General features: G+C 39.5%; 1 protein-coding gene across 1 annotated transcript; it reads right to left on the bottom strand.

Annotated features, from left to right (window-relative positions):
- Positions 1-100: 100 nt before the first annotated feature.
- Positions 101-19,568, bottom strand: prpf8 (pre-mRNA processing factor 8). The gene is made up of 41 exons (XM_073817740.1): positions 19,484-19,568; positions 18,766-18,897; positions 18,513-18,681; positions 18,265-18,429; positions 15,785-16,003; positions 15,493-15,705; positions 15,269-15,394; positions 15,086-15,191; positions 14,627-14,817; positions 14,226-14,345; positions 13,832-14,141; positions 13,622-13,756; positions 13,386-13,515; positions 12,955-13,151; positions 12,662-12,868; positions 11,055-11,218; positions 10,846-10,972; positions 10,551-10,743; positions 9,712-9,899; positions 9,360-9,598; positions 9,106-9,252; positions 8,171-8,498; positions 7,835-8,082; positions 7,544-7,723; positions 7,333-7,468; positions 7,056-7,225; positions 5,988-6,117; positions 5,737-5,883; positions 5,378-5,538; positions 5,068-5,259; positions 3,412-3,649; positions 3,193-3,321; positions 2,997-3,110; positions 2,739-2,912; positions 2,433-2,626; positions 2,103-2,342; positions 1,722-1,863; positions 1,470-1,610; positions 1,244-1,383; positions 730-932; positions 101-633 (listed from the first exon to the last, which is right to left on the bottom strand). Exons 2-41 carry the CDS (start codon positions 18,884-18,886, stop codon positions 479-481), a joined length of 7,029 nt encoding a protein of 2,342 aa, XP_073673841.1. The 5' UTR covers positions 18,887-18,897; positions 19,484-19,568; the 3' UTR covers positions 101-478.
- Between the last annotated feature and the right edge of the window lie 311 nt (positions 19,569-19,879).

Here is a 19,879-nt window from a genome sequence, read left to right as displayed (position 1 = left end):
TACAGTGTCCTTGCTCTTTAGATAGAACAGTTACAGTTCCTTCAGTGGACTCTGACAATTTTATGCCATGAAACCAACAAAAGTGACAACGAGATCAATCTTGAATTCTTATAAAAGAAGTAATCTTTATTTAAACCCAAATTACAGTGTACATAACAGATGCACAACATAGCTACAGGGTACAGACAAATTATTCAGGACTTATAAAAAACACAATGTACTACAAACAATTAAGAAAAAGGGTACAGATATTTTTTAGATGAGAATTCATTCAGAAAGCAAGCACAAAATGTGCTTTCAGCAATGTGCATAATTAACTCAATGCCAGGCAATTTTGATAAAGCAATTAACAAATAACATGCTTTGAGTTTCTAAGCATTTACATTACTGCAAACAGTATAGAGTGAGTCTTGGTGACAAAATGTTTCAAAAACAGCCTGTTGGGTGGATTTACTTTATATAGTCACTGTTTGTACTATTATGCATACATATCTTCACGGTCAGCGTTGTAGATTTCACCCTCCTGCAGAGAAGCAAAGTTGAGGAAGTGAGATGGCCTGTGAACTTCATGGTAGAACTCCTTCGGGTTGGCCAATTGCAGATCATACTTCATGTTGGGATCATGGCGAACACCTAGAATGAAAAAGGAGAGGTTAGAAAAGCACAATGTTGTGCAATTTACAAAAGGTGAAAAATTACTTCAATATATAATTTTAAGACTATGCTCACCCATGAAGTTGTAATTCCAAGAGACTTGGCCAGGCACCATGAAGAAGCCAAGGAAACGATCAGACAAAAGCATCTGGACTCTTTCATAGTGAGAAGGCAAGTAACCTTTGGGGTTATTTCCCTTATCTGTGTTTTGTCGTCCCCATTCGTATCCACTGGGGGTCAGCTTGTAGGCTGTCAGTGTGCAGGAACCAGGGGTAAAACTAGATTGAAAAAAATAAAACAATTGTTTAAAACTCACAAATACATTACACACTGGGATGTTAGGGTTAGTTCACCCAAAAATGAAAAATCTGTCATTAATTACTAATCCTCATGTTGTTCCAAACCCATAAGACCTTTGTTTATCTTTGGAACACAAATTAAGATATTTCTGATTAAATCTGAGAGCGCTCTCACCGTCCATATATCTTAATTTGTGTTCCAAAGATGAATTAATGACAGAATTTTCATTTTTGGGTGAATTAACCCTTTAAGAGTGCAGCTACAGTGCATTAGTGTGCTAAATCTGTACCTGCAAGTAATAATGATAGTCTTCTCGCCATCCCAGGACGGGTTGTCAGCCATGACCTTTGCATGGGTGGTGACATCTTGAGGAGAGAGCTGGGGTGATTCATTGGGCTGTGTATGGATCCATCCAAGAGGCTCCATTTCCTATAAATTCAAGAGGCATTTAAGTTGTTTGATACAGCTGGGAAGACACTAAAATATAGACATATGCATGTGTGTAAAATGCTGACCTTTAAGTACTCGTGTTGTGGCAGCTGGTTGGGCAGGTGAACGGTCTGATGCGTACCCCACTGTGGCACCATTACGATGCAGCGGATTTCCTTTACCTGAGGGTTGTCTGGAGGGCTGGTTCCATACAGATAGCCTGCAATCTATAGGAAAAAAATATATAGATGCAAGCAAAATTCAGGTTTAGAATACTACTAATTAAGCAAATGCAGACTATTCACATTAGAAAACATTAAGTAGTCAGTTATTCTTACCTGAGCACGCAGATCTGAGATGCAGATGAACTTCTTCAGAACGTTCTTGGGCAGGATGTAAGTGTAGCCCGTTTCTTTGATGTCATCCGATGACACGTAGATGTGGTTAGTACGTAAGTGCAAGTTGGCAGCAGAGATCGCTCTGTGAAATAAAGAAATATAGTTTAAAAACAAAAACATCTAGCTGTTTTAATAAGAGGGTTCATACAGATACTGTAAAATGAAATTCCAAAACTTTCAAAGAACTACTTTTTTGATTTTCATGGACTTCAATCAGAGATCTCACTTATCAAACAAGGTATTCTTTTTCAAATTCTAAAAAAGACAGATAATAACTCTGTAATAACTCCAAACACATAAGTGACAAAAATCGTTCCATACCTAACTCTCCATTCGGTTTTGGAAGAGAAGGTCTGCGTCTCATAGTTGCTGGTGGTGGAGGTGATAATCTCATCTCCGTGTTTGTTGACAGTGCGAGTTTGTGTGGCCGTTAGCTGAGACTGCTCCTTGGTCTGCTTCTCGATCTCAGCGATCTGCTGTCTCTGCTGGGATGGAGCCGAGATCTCCATACCCAGGATGATGTCCCTGATTTCAGACTGGGTCAAAGATGCCACATTCACACTGTGGAGAAGTAAACAAGTTAATATCTGAAAAATGGACCATTTTATATCTATACACTTTTCCGTCTGCACTCTATTATGTAGCACTCACTTGTTCTTCTTGCCATAGTCAGCCAGGATGAGATCTTTGAGCTGCACCTCCACTTTGATCCACTCCTCATCGGTCAGAGTGGGCCAGATGTGGTGGGGCTCTGTGATTGTGGTCTTGTCAGGCTTCAGGATAACCTTGGCACGGTCGTTGTTGACGTGAAGTGCTCTCAGGATTAAGATCAAACGAGAGAATGCCTAGGCAACAAAAACATACTAGTTTTAGACTTCGTAGTAATGACCAGTGTAACTTTCAGAAACTATTAATGATTTTAATAGGTCAAAATGATTGTATATAAGCTGGATTTACAGTGTAAGAGGAGATGGTCTTCAGCCAGTCGTCGTACAGATTGAACAGAACCATCTGAGGCTCTGTGGCCTTCAGAATGAGGTCACCAAACTTCTCCACTTTCAAACAGGCCTGGAAGGGCAGCTGAAGCTCAGAGCCCTTGATTACAATGTTGGGGAAGTCCAGCAAGTGCACCTGAGGGAAAAAAAACAGCCGTTAAACTTTTAGTGCTAAAGCACAGCTACTTCGCCTTTAACAGTTTTAGTGGGCGTTTCTTACCTCAAGTGGATCCAACATGCCCTTCCTGGTCACAATAATCTGTTTGGGCTGCTCTTCAACAGGCAGCGATCGGATCAGGGCAGCCACTTCTTCAGCGGTTTTCCACTTGGCCAGCTATAATAACAAATGCAAAATGTTGAACTCGGCAAAGGAGAACAACACAGTAACCTCATGGAGACAAAATACACAGACTTACCTGTCCAAGACGCTTTTGTCCTGCCCATACAGATGTGTGAATGATCTTTAGGAAAAGCTGTCCAGTTCTGGGGTTGAAAATGAAAATGGCTCCGTTGATTGGTTTCGTGGTCAAGTTACCTTCAAAGGTCTAAGATGAGACATGAAAGATTAATATCTGGCACACAACCTAGAGAAAACAACATATAACTACCAAAAGGATATATTGAAAATGACTCGCCTTGTGGATGGTGACTCTGTACACATTGGTGTCATCCACAAACCAGATGATCTGGTTGGAGAAGAGCTCTCCGTAGTTCTGGGAAGACAGGTAAGGCTCAGTGGGCTCTGAAGAGTAGAGTTGCAGACCCTTGCGGATTCGCTCTCTCAGCACATACAGAGCAGGGTTGGCCTTCATTATCTTCGCCATGGCCTGCTGGATCAGTGGCTTGGCTCCAGGGAACCAGTTACCATAAGCACTGTAGAGAGAGAGAGAAAAAAGCAGGTCATAAATACTTGCTGCTCTGTTTCACATTCCAAAAAACAGCGACAAAGTTGTACTTGTCTTTAGCCCGTTTCCACCACTGAATAAAAATGACTTCTCACGATTCTGACTTTTTTTTTTCTCAGAATTCACAATGCTTGCAGAATTCACTCACAGTTGAGAGATGAAAAACTTACAAACTCGCATTTGCAAGAAAAAAAGTCCGAATTGCACCACACAATTCTGAACTTTCACGCAATTGCATGTTTAGATCTTGGAGTTCTGACTTTTCAGAATTGTGAGACAAACTTGAGTTATAAAGTATAATTCTGAGGGGAAAAAAAGACTGATGTTATCAGAATTGCGAGTTTGTGATTTAACTTATATAAAGTCAGAATTGCAAGATAGAAACTTTAGAAACAGTTTTTATATTATCAACAATTCTGAGGAAAAAAAGTCAGAATTGCGAGTTAAATCACAATTGTGAGAAAATTTAGAATTGTGAGATACAAACTCGCATTTGTGAGAAAAAAAAAATCTGAATTGCATCACAAATCTAAATTCTCGCAAATGCAAGTTTATACCTTGCAATTGACTTTCTCAGAAGTAAGAGATATAAACTCGCAATTATAAGTTATAAAATCGGATTTTGGAAAAATACTGGTATGTTCTCAGAATTAAGAGTTTCTCTCACAATTCTGACTATAAAGCCAGAATTGAGAGAAAAAAAACAAATCACAATAGCGAGAAAAAAAGGCAGAATTGAGAGTTTATATCATGCAATTCTTAGAATGTCAGAATTGCAAGTTCATCTATATCTCACAATTCTGAGAAAAAAACAACAACAAAACTCAGAATTAAGAGATATAAACTTGCAATTATGATTTATAAATTCCGATTTTAAGGGGAAAAAAAAGTCTGAAAAGTTCTCAGAATTAAGAGTTTCTCTCACACAATTCTGACTTAACTCACAATTGCTTGTTATTAAGTCAGAATTTCAAGATTTAAACTCAATTCTGAGAAAAAAAGTCATAATCGCCAGATACAAACTCAATTCTCAGGAAATATGTATATCTTGGAATTCTGACTTTATTTCTCAGAATGGAGAATTTATTTTTCAGAACTGCAAGTGTATGATGCAATTCTGACCAAATATCTCAGAATGGAGATATCATGCATTTCTGTAAAAAAAAAAAAAAAAAAAATCTGAATTTCGAGATAAGCTGCAAGAAAATTCTGAATTCTCACAACTGCAAGTTTATATCTCGCAATTTTGACTTTCTCTGAAATGTGAGAAACTCACAATTGTGAGAGAAAAAAAGTCAGAACTGTGACAAAGTCCTTTTTTTTTATTCAGTGGCAAGAACAGCCTTATATATAAATCACCTACACAATATGCTTACAAATACTGACCTGTGAAGGTTGTATGCCAGATCAATGGCAATCAGGACTCCAGTGGGTGATGGGTAAATACTCATGTTGTCAGTGGTGTAGTCTAAGAACTTGGCCCTGGCATATCGCTCAATGTCATGGGAGTCGTAGTCACCCCATCTGAGCTGAATGTCAATCCAGTACTTCTGCGTGGTAGTGCTGTCCATAACATCCCTATAGAACGAATCACAGACATTTACCACTTTAGTATAGTTTTATGTGTGAAATGTTTACATTTTTCCTTCCTGATATATTAGATGTCAATGTATTCAATAATTTCAATCACACATACTTGGAGTCTGCTAGAAGCGAGGGGCGAGAGACGTTCCACTTGTAGGAGGCAAACAACAGAATGTCAGCACAGGAGGAATTCATCTTGTAAGACTTCCTGGGATGGATTGTCTCTTTCTGGACAGTCTCGATCTCCAAAGCATCCAGCTCTTGGTCAAACACCTACACAGAGCAAACAAGAGTTTACTGATGACACTTCTGAATAAGCCGATTGTTAGTAACAGTTCAGCTTAAAGTGTATAACCACACAAACAGTTTGTACAGAACGCAAACAGTTTGTACAGAACAGTTTGTACAGAACAGTTAAGTAATATTCATTGAATAATCTAGACCCATTTAACAGAAGCATGTCTCTTTTACCTGACAGAGATCCATGACGATGCTCTCATGAATCTTCTGCCACAAGTGAGCTCTGAAGATCTGGATCAGAGAGATCTTGAGAGTTGGGATTTTACCATGCATGAAGATTCCAGTAAGGTCCAACTGCACTTGGAAACCCACGTATACCTACAAGAATATCAAGAAAATGAGTGAGTCCCAAGAAAATGAGGAATGGCAAGCAAAAAGCATTTAATGTTCTGTCTAAATGCAATGGATTCTCATAGATATACATTGGCTCTGTTGATTGTAGGAGACCACCACAAGGTGAATCGTCGATTAGGAATCTGGTTCAGACCAGATCTCTGAGCATTGGTGAGTTTCTTCCATTTCATGGACTCTTCGAAACCACTGGCCTTCTCCCTATAAGAGATCAAAATGTTGAGTTAATGAATCTTAAAACAAATTAAGTTAACTACACTACCAGTCAAATGTTTTTGAACAGTAGGGTTTTTGATGTTTTTTTTGTTTGTTTTTTAAGAAATTTCTTCTGCTAACCAAGCCTGCATTTATTTGACCCAAAGAACAGCAAAACAGTAAAAATGTAAAATATTTTTACTATTCAAAATAACTTTTCTATTGGTATGTGTGTTTAAATTCTATTTATTTTTGTGATCAAAGCTAAATTTTCAGCATCATTACTCCAGTCTTCAGTGTCACATGATCCTTTAGAAATCATTCTAATATGCTGGTTTGTTGTTAAAAAAACATTTTATTATTATCTATATTTAAAACCGTTGAATACATTTTTTTTAGGATTCTTTCATGAATAATAAGAAATAAAAAGCTTTTGTAACATTACCATTCAAGCTTTGAGTCAGTATAATTTTGTTTGGAAAGAAATAGAAATTAATACTTTTATTTAGCAAGGATGCTTTTATCAAGTTATGAAGACGACATTTATAAATGTTACCAAATATTTCTATTTTAGATGAATGCTTTTTTTCAGAACTTTCTATTCAAAGAAACCTGGGGGGGGGGAAAAACTACTCAGCTGTTTTCAACATAATTATAAATGTTTTTTGAGCAGCAAATCAGAATATAAGAATTATTTCTGAAGGATCAAGTGACTGGAGTAATGACCTTAAATTAATATTAAAATTATTAATATTGTAAAATATTTTAAAACATTCAATTAGAATACAATTACTTAAATAGCAAAAATATTTAATAATTGTACCGTTTTGCTGTACTTTGGCTCAAATAATTGCAGGCTTGGTGAGCAGAAGAGACTTTTTTTTAAAAACATTAAAAATCTCAAAACTTTTGACTGGCAGTGTATACAGGATGTGAGGTCTTACCAGAAGAGACCCTCCCAGGTGGGGAAGTAGGTTCCCTTGAAGAGCGTGTGCTCAAGAATGCCTTCCACCCCTCCAAGTGCCTGGATCATGTCAGTACGGTAGTTGTTCAAATTCCACAATTTGCCATCATGCCTTTGGTGAGTCCACCAGAATGGATTTTGCTTCAACACCTGAAAGCACAATCAAAAATCTTTATAAAAACTAGCCAAAACAAATCTAACTGATGTCTGGCACTGCTTTCAACATGCAAATGTTTCTCAAAAGGAAAGACTTTTACCTGGTACTGCTTGAAGTCTGTTCTCACTCTCCATCCCTTGTCATATGCAAGAGTGTGTCTGTCCTTCTGGAAGAGTGTGTTGATACGTGGAATACCTCTGTCCCAGGAGTCCTCCAGGTCCTCCAGTGTCAAACGCCTGAGAAATATCAAACTCATTAGTAAGAACGAACCCTTCAAGAAAATCAAAAATTGGGTTTGGTTAAGGCATTACCTGTTCTGAGCAATGGCTTCCTGACGCTTGAGTGCGTATTCGGCCCAAACTCTTTGGGAGTCAATAAACTCGCTCTCCCATGGCTGGATGTAGCGGTACAGATTAGGAATCAGCTGATCCTCCTCATGACTCATACCGGAGCGGAAATGAGTGATGCCCACATCAGTCTGTTTGGACCACCTGAGCAAACACAGAAGAGCTGTAAATCAATCACCTGCATTTGTGGATGCATATTCATTTCCATGTAGTTGCTAATAAAAGAAACCATAATGAAAACAGCAAATAACTTACCTAAGGTCAGACTGTGGAATCAGTACGTGTCCCATGGAAAGCATTCCCAGTCCACCCAACTCTTTAGGAGTGTAAAACACCACAGGGGGGAAACGACTAGGCATTTTGGAGTTCAACCCAATCTTGATACGGGTTTGGATCTTATTCTCACACTTCACCAGCAGGTCCAAAAGCTCTTGGGTGTTGACCACAGCCTCACGGAAGTATGTCATCAGACCAATCAGAGCAGTGTTCCACTTGTTCACAATCTGAGAAGAGCAACATTATGTAAACCATGCACAAAATGGAAAATACAAACTTGCTATGACTTGAAATGTTATGGTTGAGGGCTCATACCTTTGTGAAGGTGGTGGAACCAGAAGCCATCAGAATCTGTCGCACTCTGTTGTGGAACCTCTGCATGGATTCGTCATCTACACGCAGGAAACACTGTGCTGTCCTTTCCTTTGTTACCTCATTCTGCAAATTCCACACACCATCTTTGTGCGTAAACTCCTCATAACTAGTGCGGCACTTGGGGAGGATGCGACACTCAAAGCCACACATGTTGAAGAGCAAATTAGGGTTGTCCTTGCTGTATACAGACACAAAGCTGTTCTCCCACTGAACTGTAGTCACAGAACGAGGCAGGCGATTCTTGATGTCCCAGAACACAGCACGGCCCCTGTATAATTATAAAGAAATCAATCACACCTAGCGCATTTTTGTATTTACAGTGCCTTGCACAAGTATTCATACCCCTTCATTTTTTCACATTTTATGTTATGCCTCAGACTGGGCAGAAGGTTCACATTCCAACAGGACAATGACCCTAAGCACACAGCAAAAGTGGCTTATAGACAACTCCGTGAATGTCCTTGAGTGGCCCAGCCAGAGTCTGGGCTTGAACCTAATCAAACATTTCTGGAGAAACCTGAAAATATCTGCCAGACCCCATCCAAGCTGACAGAGCTTGAGAGGTGAAGAGGTAGGGCGAAGAATGGCGGACAATTGCCAAATGTTTATATGCAAATCTTGTTGCATCATACCCAAAAAGACCTGAGGATGTAAATGTGCTTCAACTAAGTATTGAGTTAAGGGTATGAATACTAATGCAATGCACTTATTTCAGTTTTTTTATTAATACATTTATGAAGTTGTGACAATTCTGTTTTTGCTTTCTCATTATGGTGCATGGAGTGTAGATAGAGGTGGGGAAAAAAGAAACTTTAAACTTTAAAACAAGGCACTGTTTTAAGGGGTTTAGAAAGACAAAAGTCTGGAGCACTTACAAGTTCACATCATGTTTCATCAGTCTCATCCTAGCATCTCTTGGCCAGCATTTCTTATTGTTGTAGCCCACAATGTTCTCATTGTTGGGGTCTGGGTGCTCAGTCAAGTACCTCTGGATCAGATCTCTCGCCTCATCAGCAGAGAACCTACATAGAGCAAAACCAAGTTCATAAAACTTGTACTACAACAACTTTTGGAAATCTCAATACTGCATGACAGGACATAGGACACTTCTTTCTTCTGCACTACTAACCTGAAGAAGATGTGAATGCGGTCTATGTATCTGCAGTACAGACGTATAGGATGGGCGCTCTCAGTGGCTGTATCCTGAAAGCTGAGGAAGTCATTGGGCATCTGAGGAGGTCCAGCCATCTCACTGGCTCTGTGCAGACCCAGCACCAGCAGGTCCATCACCAGCCCATAGTACTGCACGATGAAAGAGGCAAACTGCAGGCCACGGATGATACCGTACGAGTTTGTGTGGTTCATGTCCTGTTAAGAGAGAAAAAAATATCTAAAATCAAACAGAGCAATGAAAGAATTTCTAATATGACTTAAAAGCATTAAACAGTTTTTCTGACTGTATGTATAGGCAATAAACAGACCTTGTAGTTGATGACAACGTTGTTTTTGGCCGTCATGTAATCGGCAATGTTGTGATCAACAATGAGACGCAGAAGCCTGTTCAACAGCGTCAAGTCAATCTTCTCGTACATCTTCTCATAGCGAGACTCCAGCATTACGTTGCATTCACCTTCTGCCGTCTCCCACACATCCTGCAGGTTGTTGATTCCTAGCAGACATAATTAGAACTATTTAACGGAATGAAATTTTACATATTTTTTAGGGATGCACCGATACCAATCGGTCGATAAAGCTTGCGCGTTTTGTCAGTAAAGCCGGTTCTGTAATCAGCGGTAAATGCCATCAGGTGCGTGATTTCACGTTGAGCCGTATATACTACACACAGCCGTTGTTTACCGACGAGCTGCGCATACCAATGTTCATTATCAGTGTGAATGTGCGCAGCTCGTCTGTAAACAACGGCTGTGTGTAGTATATACGGCTCAACGTGAAATCACGCACCTGATGGCATTTACCGCTGATTACAGAACCGGCTTTACTGACAAAACGCGCAAGTTATCGACCGATACATATCGTGCATCCCTAATATTTTTAACTAACCCTCGTTTATTCACAGTATTGCATCAAAATTATTTAGGAAAACACTACAAGAGTTTGATGTTTTATCAAGATACTACAGTGGCAAAAAATATTTCCTTTTTTAAAATTGGAATCAGCCACTAAGTTTTTGTTCGGCCAACAAATGTTAAAAGCAGGACCTTTATTTTGTAACAACTTTACAGCATACCAGCATTTCAGCTTTACACTAGCCATCAGACTTTAAAAGATATCAGATATAAAAAAAATCCATGTCTCTCACCTTGGCACCATTTGTACACCAGCAGTGGAGGTGGCTCTGTGTCAGCTGGTTTGATCCAGGGTGGAAAAAGTCTGCGCTTGTCTGCCTCATACCAGAGGTACTGATCCAGGTATGCGTCTGTGATCTTCTCCAGAGGTTCAACATCATAAACCGGCACCAAATGACTGTAAAGGTCCATAAACTCAATGCCCACCTAAAGCAAAAAACAACCACTTTAGACGCAAACTAGGACCAGTAATGGGCTAAGACAACTCTTGTGGATGTATCAAATGTGCTGAAATCATTGTGTGCAAACCTCTTTGAAGGCTCTCTGAGTGAGGAGGTGACGTTTGATTCTGGACAGAGCCTCATGAGGGTTGTCATAGGCCTGCTCAATCAGACCCAACTCCTCACGCTGTGACTGGTTCAGCCTTGACTTCACACTAGATAAAGAAACAAAGCAAAGTCAGTAACATCTAAACATCACTGCATCCAATCAGCTTTCTTTATTAAGACTGGCCTGACCTGTAAGCCTCCTTGAGTCTTTCCAAAGCCAGGATGAGCAGCTTAGTGTCATGTTTGTATGACAGAGGAGGAAAGGGGATTGGAGAGAATCGACGACTCTCCAGCCAGTGCACTGTGGTGGTGTAGATAGCCACGGCCTCCTCAGCTGTAATGTAAGGTCCATCCTATATGATAAAAAGACATCACTCTTTAATCTCTTCTTTATTGGTAACAACAGCCTGATCACAAACATTTAGTGTTACCCAATCGGGGTGTAACGATATGCCCAGGTCACGATACGGTACATATCCCGATACACGGTACGATATGCATCACAATATTTTGAACAAAAATTTAAACATGAAACTGAAAACCAAACAACAGATTTATTAAAAAATAAATAAATTTCAATAACTTTGTTGTACATACAAGGTCACATTTTAAGGTTTAATAAAAATCGTCTGTATTCAAATTAACGGAATAGGTCTGTCACTGAAAAATTTGTTATATTTAACATGATGGTGATAAAATTGTCAGGACTCAATCCTGTTCACGCTGACACGCAGCGGCTCCGAAATGGTCCCGTGCTTGTGTTCACGCTCTGTCTGAAGACCGTTTAAAAGCCCTTTCACATGGGACGCAGCAAGCGGTGGAAGCGCTGCACGGCTGCCGCTTTCTCTCGAAGTGAAAGCGTTTTGCAGTCGAGCTGGTGTTTGCGACGCGGTCTCGGGGTAAACGTAGTTGCAATCAACAAGGTCTCATTTTATTTTACAAAAAGCTAAATAAATAAAATGTAATGAAAACACTATGTGTTGTACTATTTATCATTTTATGGGACAATGACTAGCATAGTTTTCATATCAGATACAGTTAACTACGACATTTTACACACATAATTTTATTTTTACCTGTCAAACCAAGTGTCAGGCTATACTACACGCATTTCCTGGATTTTTTTCTTTATGTATAGCCTTTCTCCATATTTTATGGATCATACAGTTCAATTATAGCCCATTTTAAATGATCTTGATTTCAACACTCCGACATGCGCTCAGTGAAATGTTCTTTTGGTTGTTAATAATAATCTGTGCGGTAACTGGTTAAATCGTGGCTGCTGCTTATAAAAAGATTAAATATTTTTTATCTTCGGAGGTTCCTGTCGCGAAGAGCCATTAAAGCTTTAAGAAATGTTTGTTCCAATGTGTGACTCGAAAAGCGAGTGAGTCTGAAGCACAAAACTTTTCATTTTCCCACTCCGTGGTAATAACATGCGCCGTGACTGTAATAGTGTTTTGTCTGTAATTTTTTTTACCGTCGTCCTGTCTCGTGACTGTAAAACCAAAATGCTACCAAATGTCGGACGTGAAGACGGGGCATCTTCAATTTCAGTTTCAGCCAAACTCATGTTGCTCTACTAATATTCAGTTCAAGCGATTTCTGCAACTGCAATGAAAGCACAAGCAGCGCTGTAGCAGATAGGACACGTCGGCAGCTCAACCAATAGGATTAGACTGTCGTCATATCGTAAATGTATCGTCATCACTCTACGATACATATCGCAACATTTTTGTATCGCGAAATATCGTACTAAGAAATATCGTTACACCCCTATTACCCAAGAATAGTACCTTCAGGTAATTGTGCTGTCTCTCCTGCTCCGCCTTTAGATAGAGTCGAGTGAGACGTCCCAGGTTTTTCTTGCACACAGTCTTATCCACAGTGGCTCCTCTTCTGATTCTCTCACGGTTGTAATGGGCTGTGTTGGTCCACCAGTCAGCTTTGGCCTTCACGTAGCGGAGAATCATGTTCTCAATGGGGGTTGGAAGCCCAGGAACCTGAAAAAATAAGTAATGAAAATCCCTTAATGATAAACTTTCAAATTTAATCATACACCATTGATGGGCAGTGAACAAAAACTTACCTTCCAAGGAATGTTGGCCTTCCAGCATCTCCATGACTCACTAAGATGCTGCAAGATGGTTCTGGCTTTGTTCTGCTTGATACCCTCAGGCATCATATCCAGGATGTCATGCATCACAGCAGCTCTCAGCTCCAGATCAAAGTGAGATTCCACACGCTGTTTGGTCACAGTCTTTGCAACACCCTTGGAGTGTCGACCTAAACAGAATTACATAATCAATTACAAGGCTCATACAGATATTGTAAAACAAGTTCAAGTACATCTTCAGGAATATTAACATTTTCAAGGGATTTTCAAGCCTTACATTAAAAAAAGTTAAATTCAAGTACTTCAAGAGCACCTTGTAAAAACCCTGTAAAAATTGCTATTCTTGCAACTCTTCTCGGAAACTTTCTACATGCTTTCAGCATATCAATAATAGCTCATTTTACCCTCAAACTGCCTGGCCAGAAGATTCCCAAGCCACCGCTCCAAAAGAGGAGTGATGCCTCTCATAAAGAACAGCCAGACTCTCCATCCTGGAGCCCAGAACCCACATCCTGGACCTTTTCCAACTGGGCCCTATAAAAACAGGTCACTTTAGATGCAAGGCATAGCATCAATCCATCCAACTTCAAATGAAAACTGATTCACTCTGCAAAATGTTCTAAGTTTGAGCTTTACTCACTGTGTTGAAGCGGTAGTAGATGAGATGCTTCAGATCTTTGCACATTCTGATCTGCCTCATGAGCTTGTACTTGTAGCGGTACATGCCAGTCAACTGACCGACATGGGCGAAGATGTACTGCAGTCCATCTGCCAGCTACAAAGTAGACAAAAGACTTCAGTAATGAAACAATGATACAGATTAGTTACACAGAAACTGTACTCATCATACCTGGAAAGCATCAACATTTCCAAGTCTGTATTGCACATGACTGTCCACCACAAGTTTGCTCAAACGCAGAACCTCACGACACAAGTGGAACGCGTTTCCGAATCTGGACTTCTTACGTTCCTTTGTAGTGAGGGTTTTCACAGGCTTCAAGTTAAAGTTGTAGTCCAAATGTAGATAGTTGAGGTTCTTTCTGTGAATCAGCAGGTTCAGCATGTTGTAGCCCTGGCGGCACACCTGGAGTCCGACTTCTACCCAATCCAGCTTTGTGGACTGGAAGAATTTGGTGGCCTTGAAAGAGCGGAACAGATATCTAGAGAAGATATTAAAAAAAAAACAATCATTATTAAATGCATCAAAGGTTTCCACTAAACAAGCTCTGGGATTGCATTCTCACCTCTTTTTCTGGGCCTTGGGTGGTCTGTGTTTTAGAGCATTGAGCACGTAGTACTTCAGGAGCTTCTGGTAAGAAACACGCACCTTCACAGGCTGGCCTGCAGGACAGTGCTCACGATACCTGAAGGTGTTTGAACAAACAAGAACCTCCATTCAGAGATTATAGTCTTCTTGTAAGATTTCTTAAATACTCAAGCAAACCTTTCATGCGTTAGGGGTAATCCACATAGAACACACTTTTGTGTTTGAAAATGTGAGATTCAATGGTCAAAGATGTCCCTCTAGTGTATGTTTACATAGATAAATGCAAAATGCAAAAGCAACAAAGTAGATTCAAAAAAACGTGTTCTTGAAGAATGGACCGTTTCAGGGTGCAAATACAGAATATTGTTCAATACGAACCAGTTTTTAATGAGAGGCACATCAATGGCCCGTCTGGTTCTTCCTGAGCGGAGATTAAATGGACGAGGCGCCCACAGCAGCGCAATTCCATTGGCTGTGTTGTCAGTGTAGAGAGGCGTCTCCTTCAGGAATGGCTCTACATACTCGGGCAGTTCAAACTCCTCATCATCATCTGGCAGTGGCTCTTGGCTCTATAGAGAAAACACAAACATGCAATTAGTGTGAGAGGAAATCAGTACATTTACAGTTGAATTCAAAAGTTTACATACACCTTCAGTGTGAAAAGACAGATCTTTCATTTGTATGAAATCTTATTCAGGCCAGTACTAAAAAAAATAAATTTTGATTCAGCTCTTATTTTGGTAAAATAATCAACATTTTGCAGATTGTGCAAGGTGTATGTAAACTTTAGAATTTAACTGTACAAGCACAATTTAATTAAACAGTTGAACTTCTGACCTTGACAGAGTGCCTGTGGGAAATTGGGTTGATCAGAGGGTCAAAGTAGAAGGCGGGCAGATCAGGATCCTCAGTCTTGATGAACACCACATTTGGTGTGTGGTACCTGCATTCACAATTCGTTGGTCAGCACAAGAATTTATATAGAATGATCAAAACTGTAGGCATGATGAAGTTTCGTACCAGGTGAGGTGCACATGATGTGGCAGGTTGTTGTACAGGTATGGGAATGCAATTTTGTATTCGGTCCTGATTGGTTGTCTGATGATGATCTTGTTGATGTCATTGAACTCATTCCAGTCTTCATCCCTGGAAAAAAAAAAAAAAAAAAAAAAAAAGTAAGACTTCTGAAGAAAATAAAAATTAACGGATAGTTATGCTACAGAACATGGCATGGCAACACATACTGGAGGTTTATGTCCCTGACAAGCGGCTCGAATTTGGGTCCCCCTGGAATGGCCATGTTCAACGCTTTAGAGGTGAAGAAAGCCTTCAAGTCAAATAAGTAAAAGTAGTTTCTATCCACCAAATCAGTCAGCAACTGATTCGCCAATCGATACAGAGTGGACATCATCGGCAAAGTGAATTGCCAGCGTCTGTATGTGGTCCCATTCACAAATCTGTGGAAGGAAAAGATAAATCATGAACAAAAGAAACAAGAAACCATTATTTTTTTTCATAATTCTCACCAACACTCACTTTGTGGTATCTTTCAGAGGTTGATGCTCATACAACCATTCTGCAACAGAGGAGTCCTCCTCAGGGTCCAGCTCCATCTGGATTGCCTCCAGAGGCTCCACATCCAGGATGTTGTCTGCATAATCCAACGGAGGCTCTTCATCATCAAATGGAGGGAAACGCATACGCTTGAAGTGCCGTCGGTCTCGCTTCTCACGACGCATCATGATCCACATCGTGCTGGAGAAAAGAAAAAAAAGTTTATTATTACAGCCATACAGATAGATACAGTTAAAGTCAAAAGTTTACATACACCTTGCTGAATCTGCAAAATGTTTATTTTATTACAAGAGGGATCATACAAAATGCATGTTATTTTTTATTTAGTACTGACCCGAATAAGATATTTCTCACAAATGTTCACATATATGTAGAAAAAAAGTTCACATACACTTCTTAATACTGTGTTATTACCTGAATGATCCACATGTGTATTTCTTTGTTTAGAGATTCATGAGTCCCTCGTTTGTCCTGAACAGCTAAACTGCCTGCTGTGCTACAGAAAAAAGCTTCAGGTCCCACAAATTCTGTTTTTTGTTTTTTTTTCAGCCTTTTTGTGTATTTGAACCCTTTCCAACAATGACTGTATTATAAAAGCTGAAAATGCAAAGAATTTGTGGGACCTGAAGAATTTTCTGAAGAACAGCAGGCAGTTTAACGGTTTAAGACAAACAAGAGACACATTAACAACTATCACTAAAAAAAAAACACTGCTTTGGATCATTCAGGTAACAGTATTAAGAATCAAGTGTATGTAAACTTTTGAACAGGGTCATTTTTATAAATTCAACTAGTGATGCTCCGATCGATCGGCAACCGATCATGATCGGCCGATATTGGGTAAAAATAGCTTGATCGGCGAACCCCAAAAGCGCCGATCAAAAAAGCCGATCACTTGACGTAAATTACTCGCGCAACTTTTTCACACGTGCACGGCGCCTATGTAAACAACAGCAGAGCGGAGCTTACCAGTGGCAACATGCAACATGAGTACTAAATTCTTTATTAGTTTTGTAAGGGTAGTCTTGTTATTGGGCATGTGACTAAGTTGTGCGTGTACAGAGCGCTGACTGTAGTTTTGCCGGAGAAGTTAAAGTTTCGGTTTCATTCTGAGTGGTGAATGTGCGTGCTTAAATGTAAATGAATGTATCTTTCTATACCCGTCATATTGCAATAATGTTACCGCTGTATGTCTGATTGTTGTCATCAGTTAATGTTGTAGTTCAGTCCATATAGAATGAGGAGAAACGGTGCGTGTGTAATTCACGTGCGTATGTTTAGCGCCATTTTATCGCATCGTAATTCTAATGAACGCATATAGATGTTACTGAGGTGAATGTTTATGTTTCCTATATACAGACAGATTCTGATATAACATATTTAATTCCGCCTAAACCACATTTTACCTCCTTTATCCTAATGACTGCAATGCTGGATAATATAATCCTTACACCATCTTAAAAAGCAGCTTCAAATAACAAGCAAAGAACATTTACAATGTCAAAGAACATAGCCTAGTCTAGTGCGAGGTGCACTTTAATATTAAATCTCTTCCCCATGCGGCGCGTTAAGGCGACGTGGCCACTGTATGCGTGTGTTTATATAACGACAAGTTTCTGAAGCATCCTAGAACCGACTCTCTGCACTGCATCGCTAAAGTTAGGCGCCTTTTTGACTGATAATATTAATAATCGTCTTGCTATCGTCAAACCCTGGTGAAAAAAACAGCATATGCTGCTTAGGTATGTTTTGGTGCTGGGATGCTGGTCCTTTACTGGTTCATGCTGGTTCTTTGGCTGGTTAATGCTGGTCCTTGACCAGCAACATGACCAGCATAAATCAGCAAAGGACCAGCATGTTTTTTTCAGCAGGGAAGGCATCAGCAACTTAACCCTAACTTGGTGGTTCTTCAAGATCTTGACTGTAGCCTATTTCTAGAGGTTTTTTTTCTTCAATATAGTTAATTTAGAGTTAGTTTCATTTCTACAAATGGTGCAAACTCTGCTAGATTATAGATCAAAGATTCCCATTCCCCTGCCATTCTGTGATCGGCAGTGATCGGCAATCGGCAGATCGTGATCTTGGTGATCGGTAATCGGTGATCGGCCCCAAAAATGCTGATCGGAGCATCTCTAAATTCAACTATTATTTTTTTCTTGTGGACTTGTAAAAAGCCTTTTATGTGAAATATCTTATTCAGGTCAGTACTAAATAATAAATAACATGTATTTAGTATTATCCCTTTTATTTTGGTAAAAATAATTAACATTTTGCAGATTCTGCAAGGTGTATGTAAACTTTTGACTTCAACTGTATATAAATCAAATTTTTAGCAAAACTGTGCAGCCTTACAAACAAGGAAAAATGGCAACTTTCACAAAATGCACAGCCCTAAGTTTCATTCTGTGCTCTAAAAGTCACGCCATCGAACAGTCACCTACCCCCACTGAGAAATGTACACTGGCTCAATCACCCACGGGATTTCATTTACGAAAGAAATGGCGCCTGTAATGTGGTAGAGGACAGGAACATCTCTGATCTGCTCCCAGGGCATGGGCATATTCTCCAGCAGTTTGAGCACCGCATGAGGCATATATTTCAAAGCCCTGCAGACAAAAAGCAACATATATTATTAAAAACGACCATACATTAATATGGATACCCTAGTCAACAACACAAGTGCACTTACCCAAGGTAGACCCGCTTGTCATGACGAAATTTCCTGTTCGTCATGTCACCATGATCCCTGATGATTTTGCGCACATGCTCAGGTGGCATGTCCTCTTTCTGAGCATCCACGAAACCAAATTTCCTCTTCTCCGAGTAGCGCTTGGCCTGAAGCTGCTGCCATTTCCGAGCTACAAAAAAAACATATCACGTCACATAACATTCAGAGTACATAAAGCAAAATCATAATGCTTGATCAAGCCACATGAATGCACCTTTCTCTTGCAGTTTCTCCTCAGTCATGTAATCTGGAACTGGGGCAACAGCAGGAGGAGGTGGAGGAACACCTGGAGGCATCGTTCCAGGCACACCTCTGTAGGGGAATGCAGCTGCCATGGCAGCGTCTACTGCAAGGAAGTAATGCACAAAATATGAGACCAAAGAGCAAAGCATGAGTACTGAAACACTCTTTACTACTAATTCGTTCAAAAAAAAAAAAAAAAAAAAAAAAAACACAACAAGGTGGAGGACTAAGTGAGACCTAAAAAAAAAAAAAGTCAAATCTGTTTGTAATAAATGGAAATATGAAATTTAAATGCAAATAGTTCCAAACACAATATATATTCTTAACCACAACAATAAACTTAAACGACTAACTTGGCTATCGCGCCTGAATTGTTTTCACCGAAACTGGCAAGGCAGTGTTTATTCATTAAAGACGCCATATAAACGCACTTTTGCAAGTCAAACTAAACATATATATATATATATATATATATATATATATATTCACATATTCGTGATATGGGTATAGGCAACAATTTTATCCCTTTCAATGAAGCAGCAGTTAGCATGTTAGCTTAGCTTACTGCATGTTACACAAGCAAACAGTTTCCGCAAACAAGCATTAACTTACCAAGAAAAAAAGTGATACTTATTTTAAAATAAGCAAATAAAAAGCTCCACGTCCTCGTAAAGGCTAATATAACTTACTGTATTAAAAGCAGTTTCTCGCCAGTGAATGTAGTTGTGTGCTGGGTTTGTGCTCAGCGGAATGGCGTATCATGCACGTTGTGCGTATGGTCTGGCGATTCACGAATATGGCTTACGTAACTGGCTGACTCTACGTCAACGGAAACGATGAGTTGTACGACACGGACGTAAGAAAATACGTAGGGCCAAACTTCCGGATGTGACACCGGATATAGAAAAGCGTATTTGTCCTTTTCTAGTCGTTTTATTGAATTATATTTTGTTTTATATCGTTCCATAACTATTTTATTAAATAAATAGAGAATAAAATAGAAGAGAAAGAGAGATGTTTAGTGCTGTAGAATTTACCCCTCGCAAATTGAGAATTAATAGAGAATAACATTTTATGCGTTTTTT

Source organism: Garra rufa, chromosome 14 (assembly GCF_049309525.1).
Source record: "Garra rufa chromosome 14, GarRuf1.0, whole genome shotgun sequence".
Classification (NCBI taxonomy): Eukaryota; Metazoa; Chordata; class Actinopteri; order Cypriniformes; family Cyprinidae; genus Garra; species Garra rufa.
This window is presented reverse-complemented; position numbering and strand designations above follow the sequence as displayed.

Coding starts and splice junctions, on each gene's coding strand:
- prpf8 (XM_073817740.1), bottom strand. CDS start 18,886: ATGGCAGCTGCATTCCCCTACAGAGGTGTGCCTGGAACGATGCCTCCA. Junction 7,469..7,543: donor GAAGCCATTGCTCAGAACAG/GTAATGCCTTAA, acceptor GATATTTCTCAG/GCGTTTGACACTGGAGGACC. Junction 7,226..7,332: donor CAGACTTCAAGCAGTACCAG/GTAAAAGTCTTT, acceptor TTGTGCTTTCAG/GTGTTGAAGCAAAATCCATT.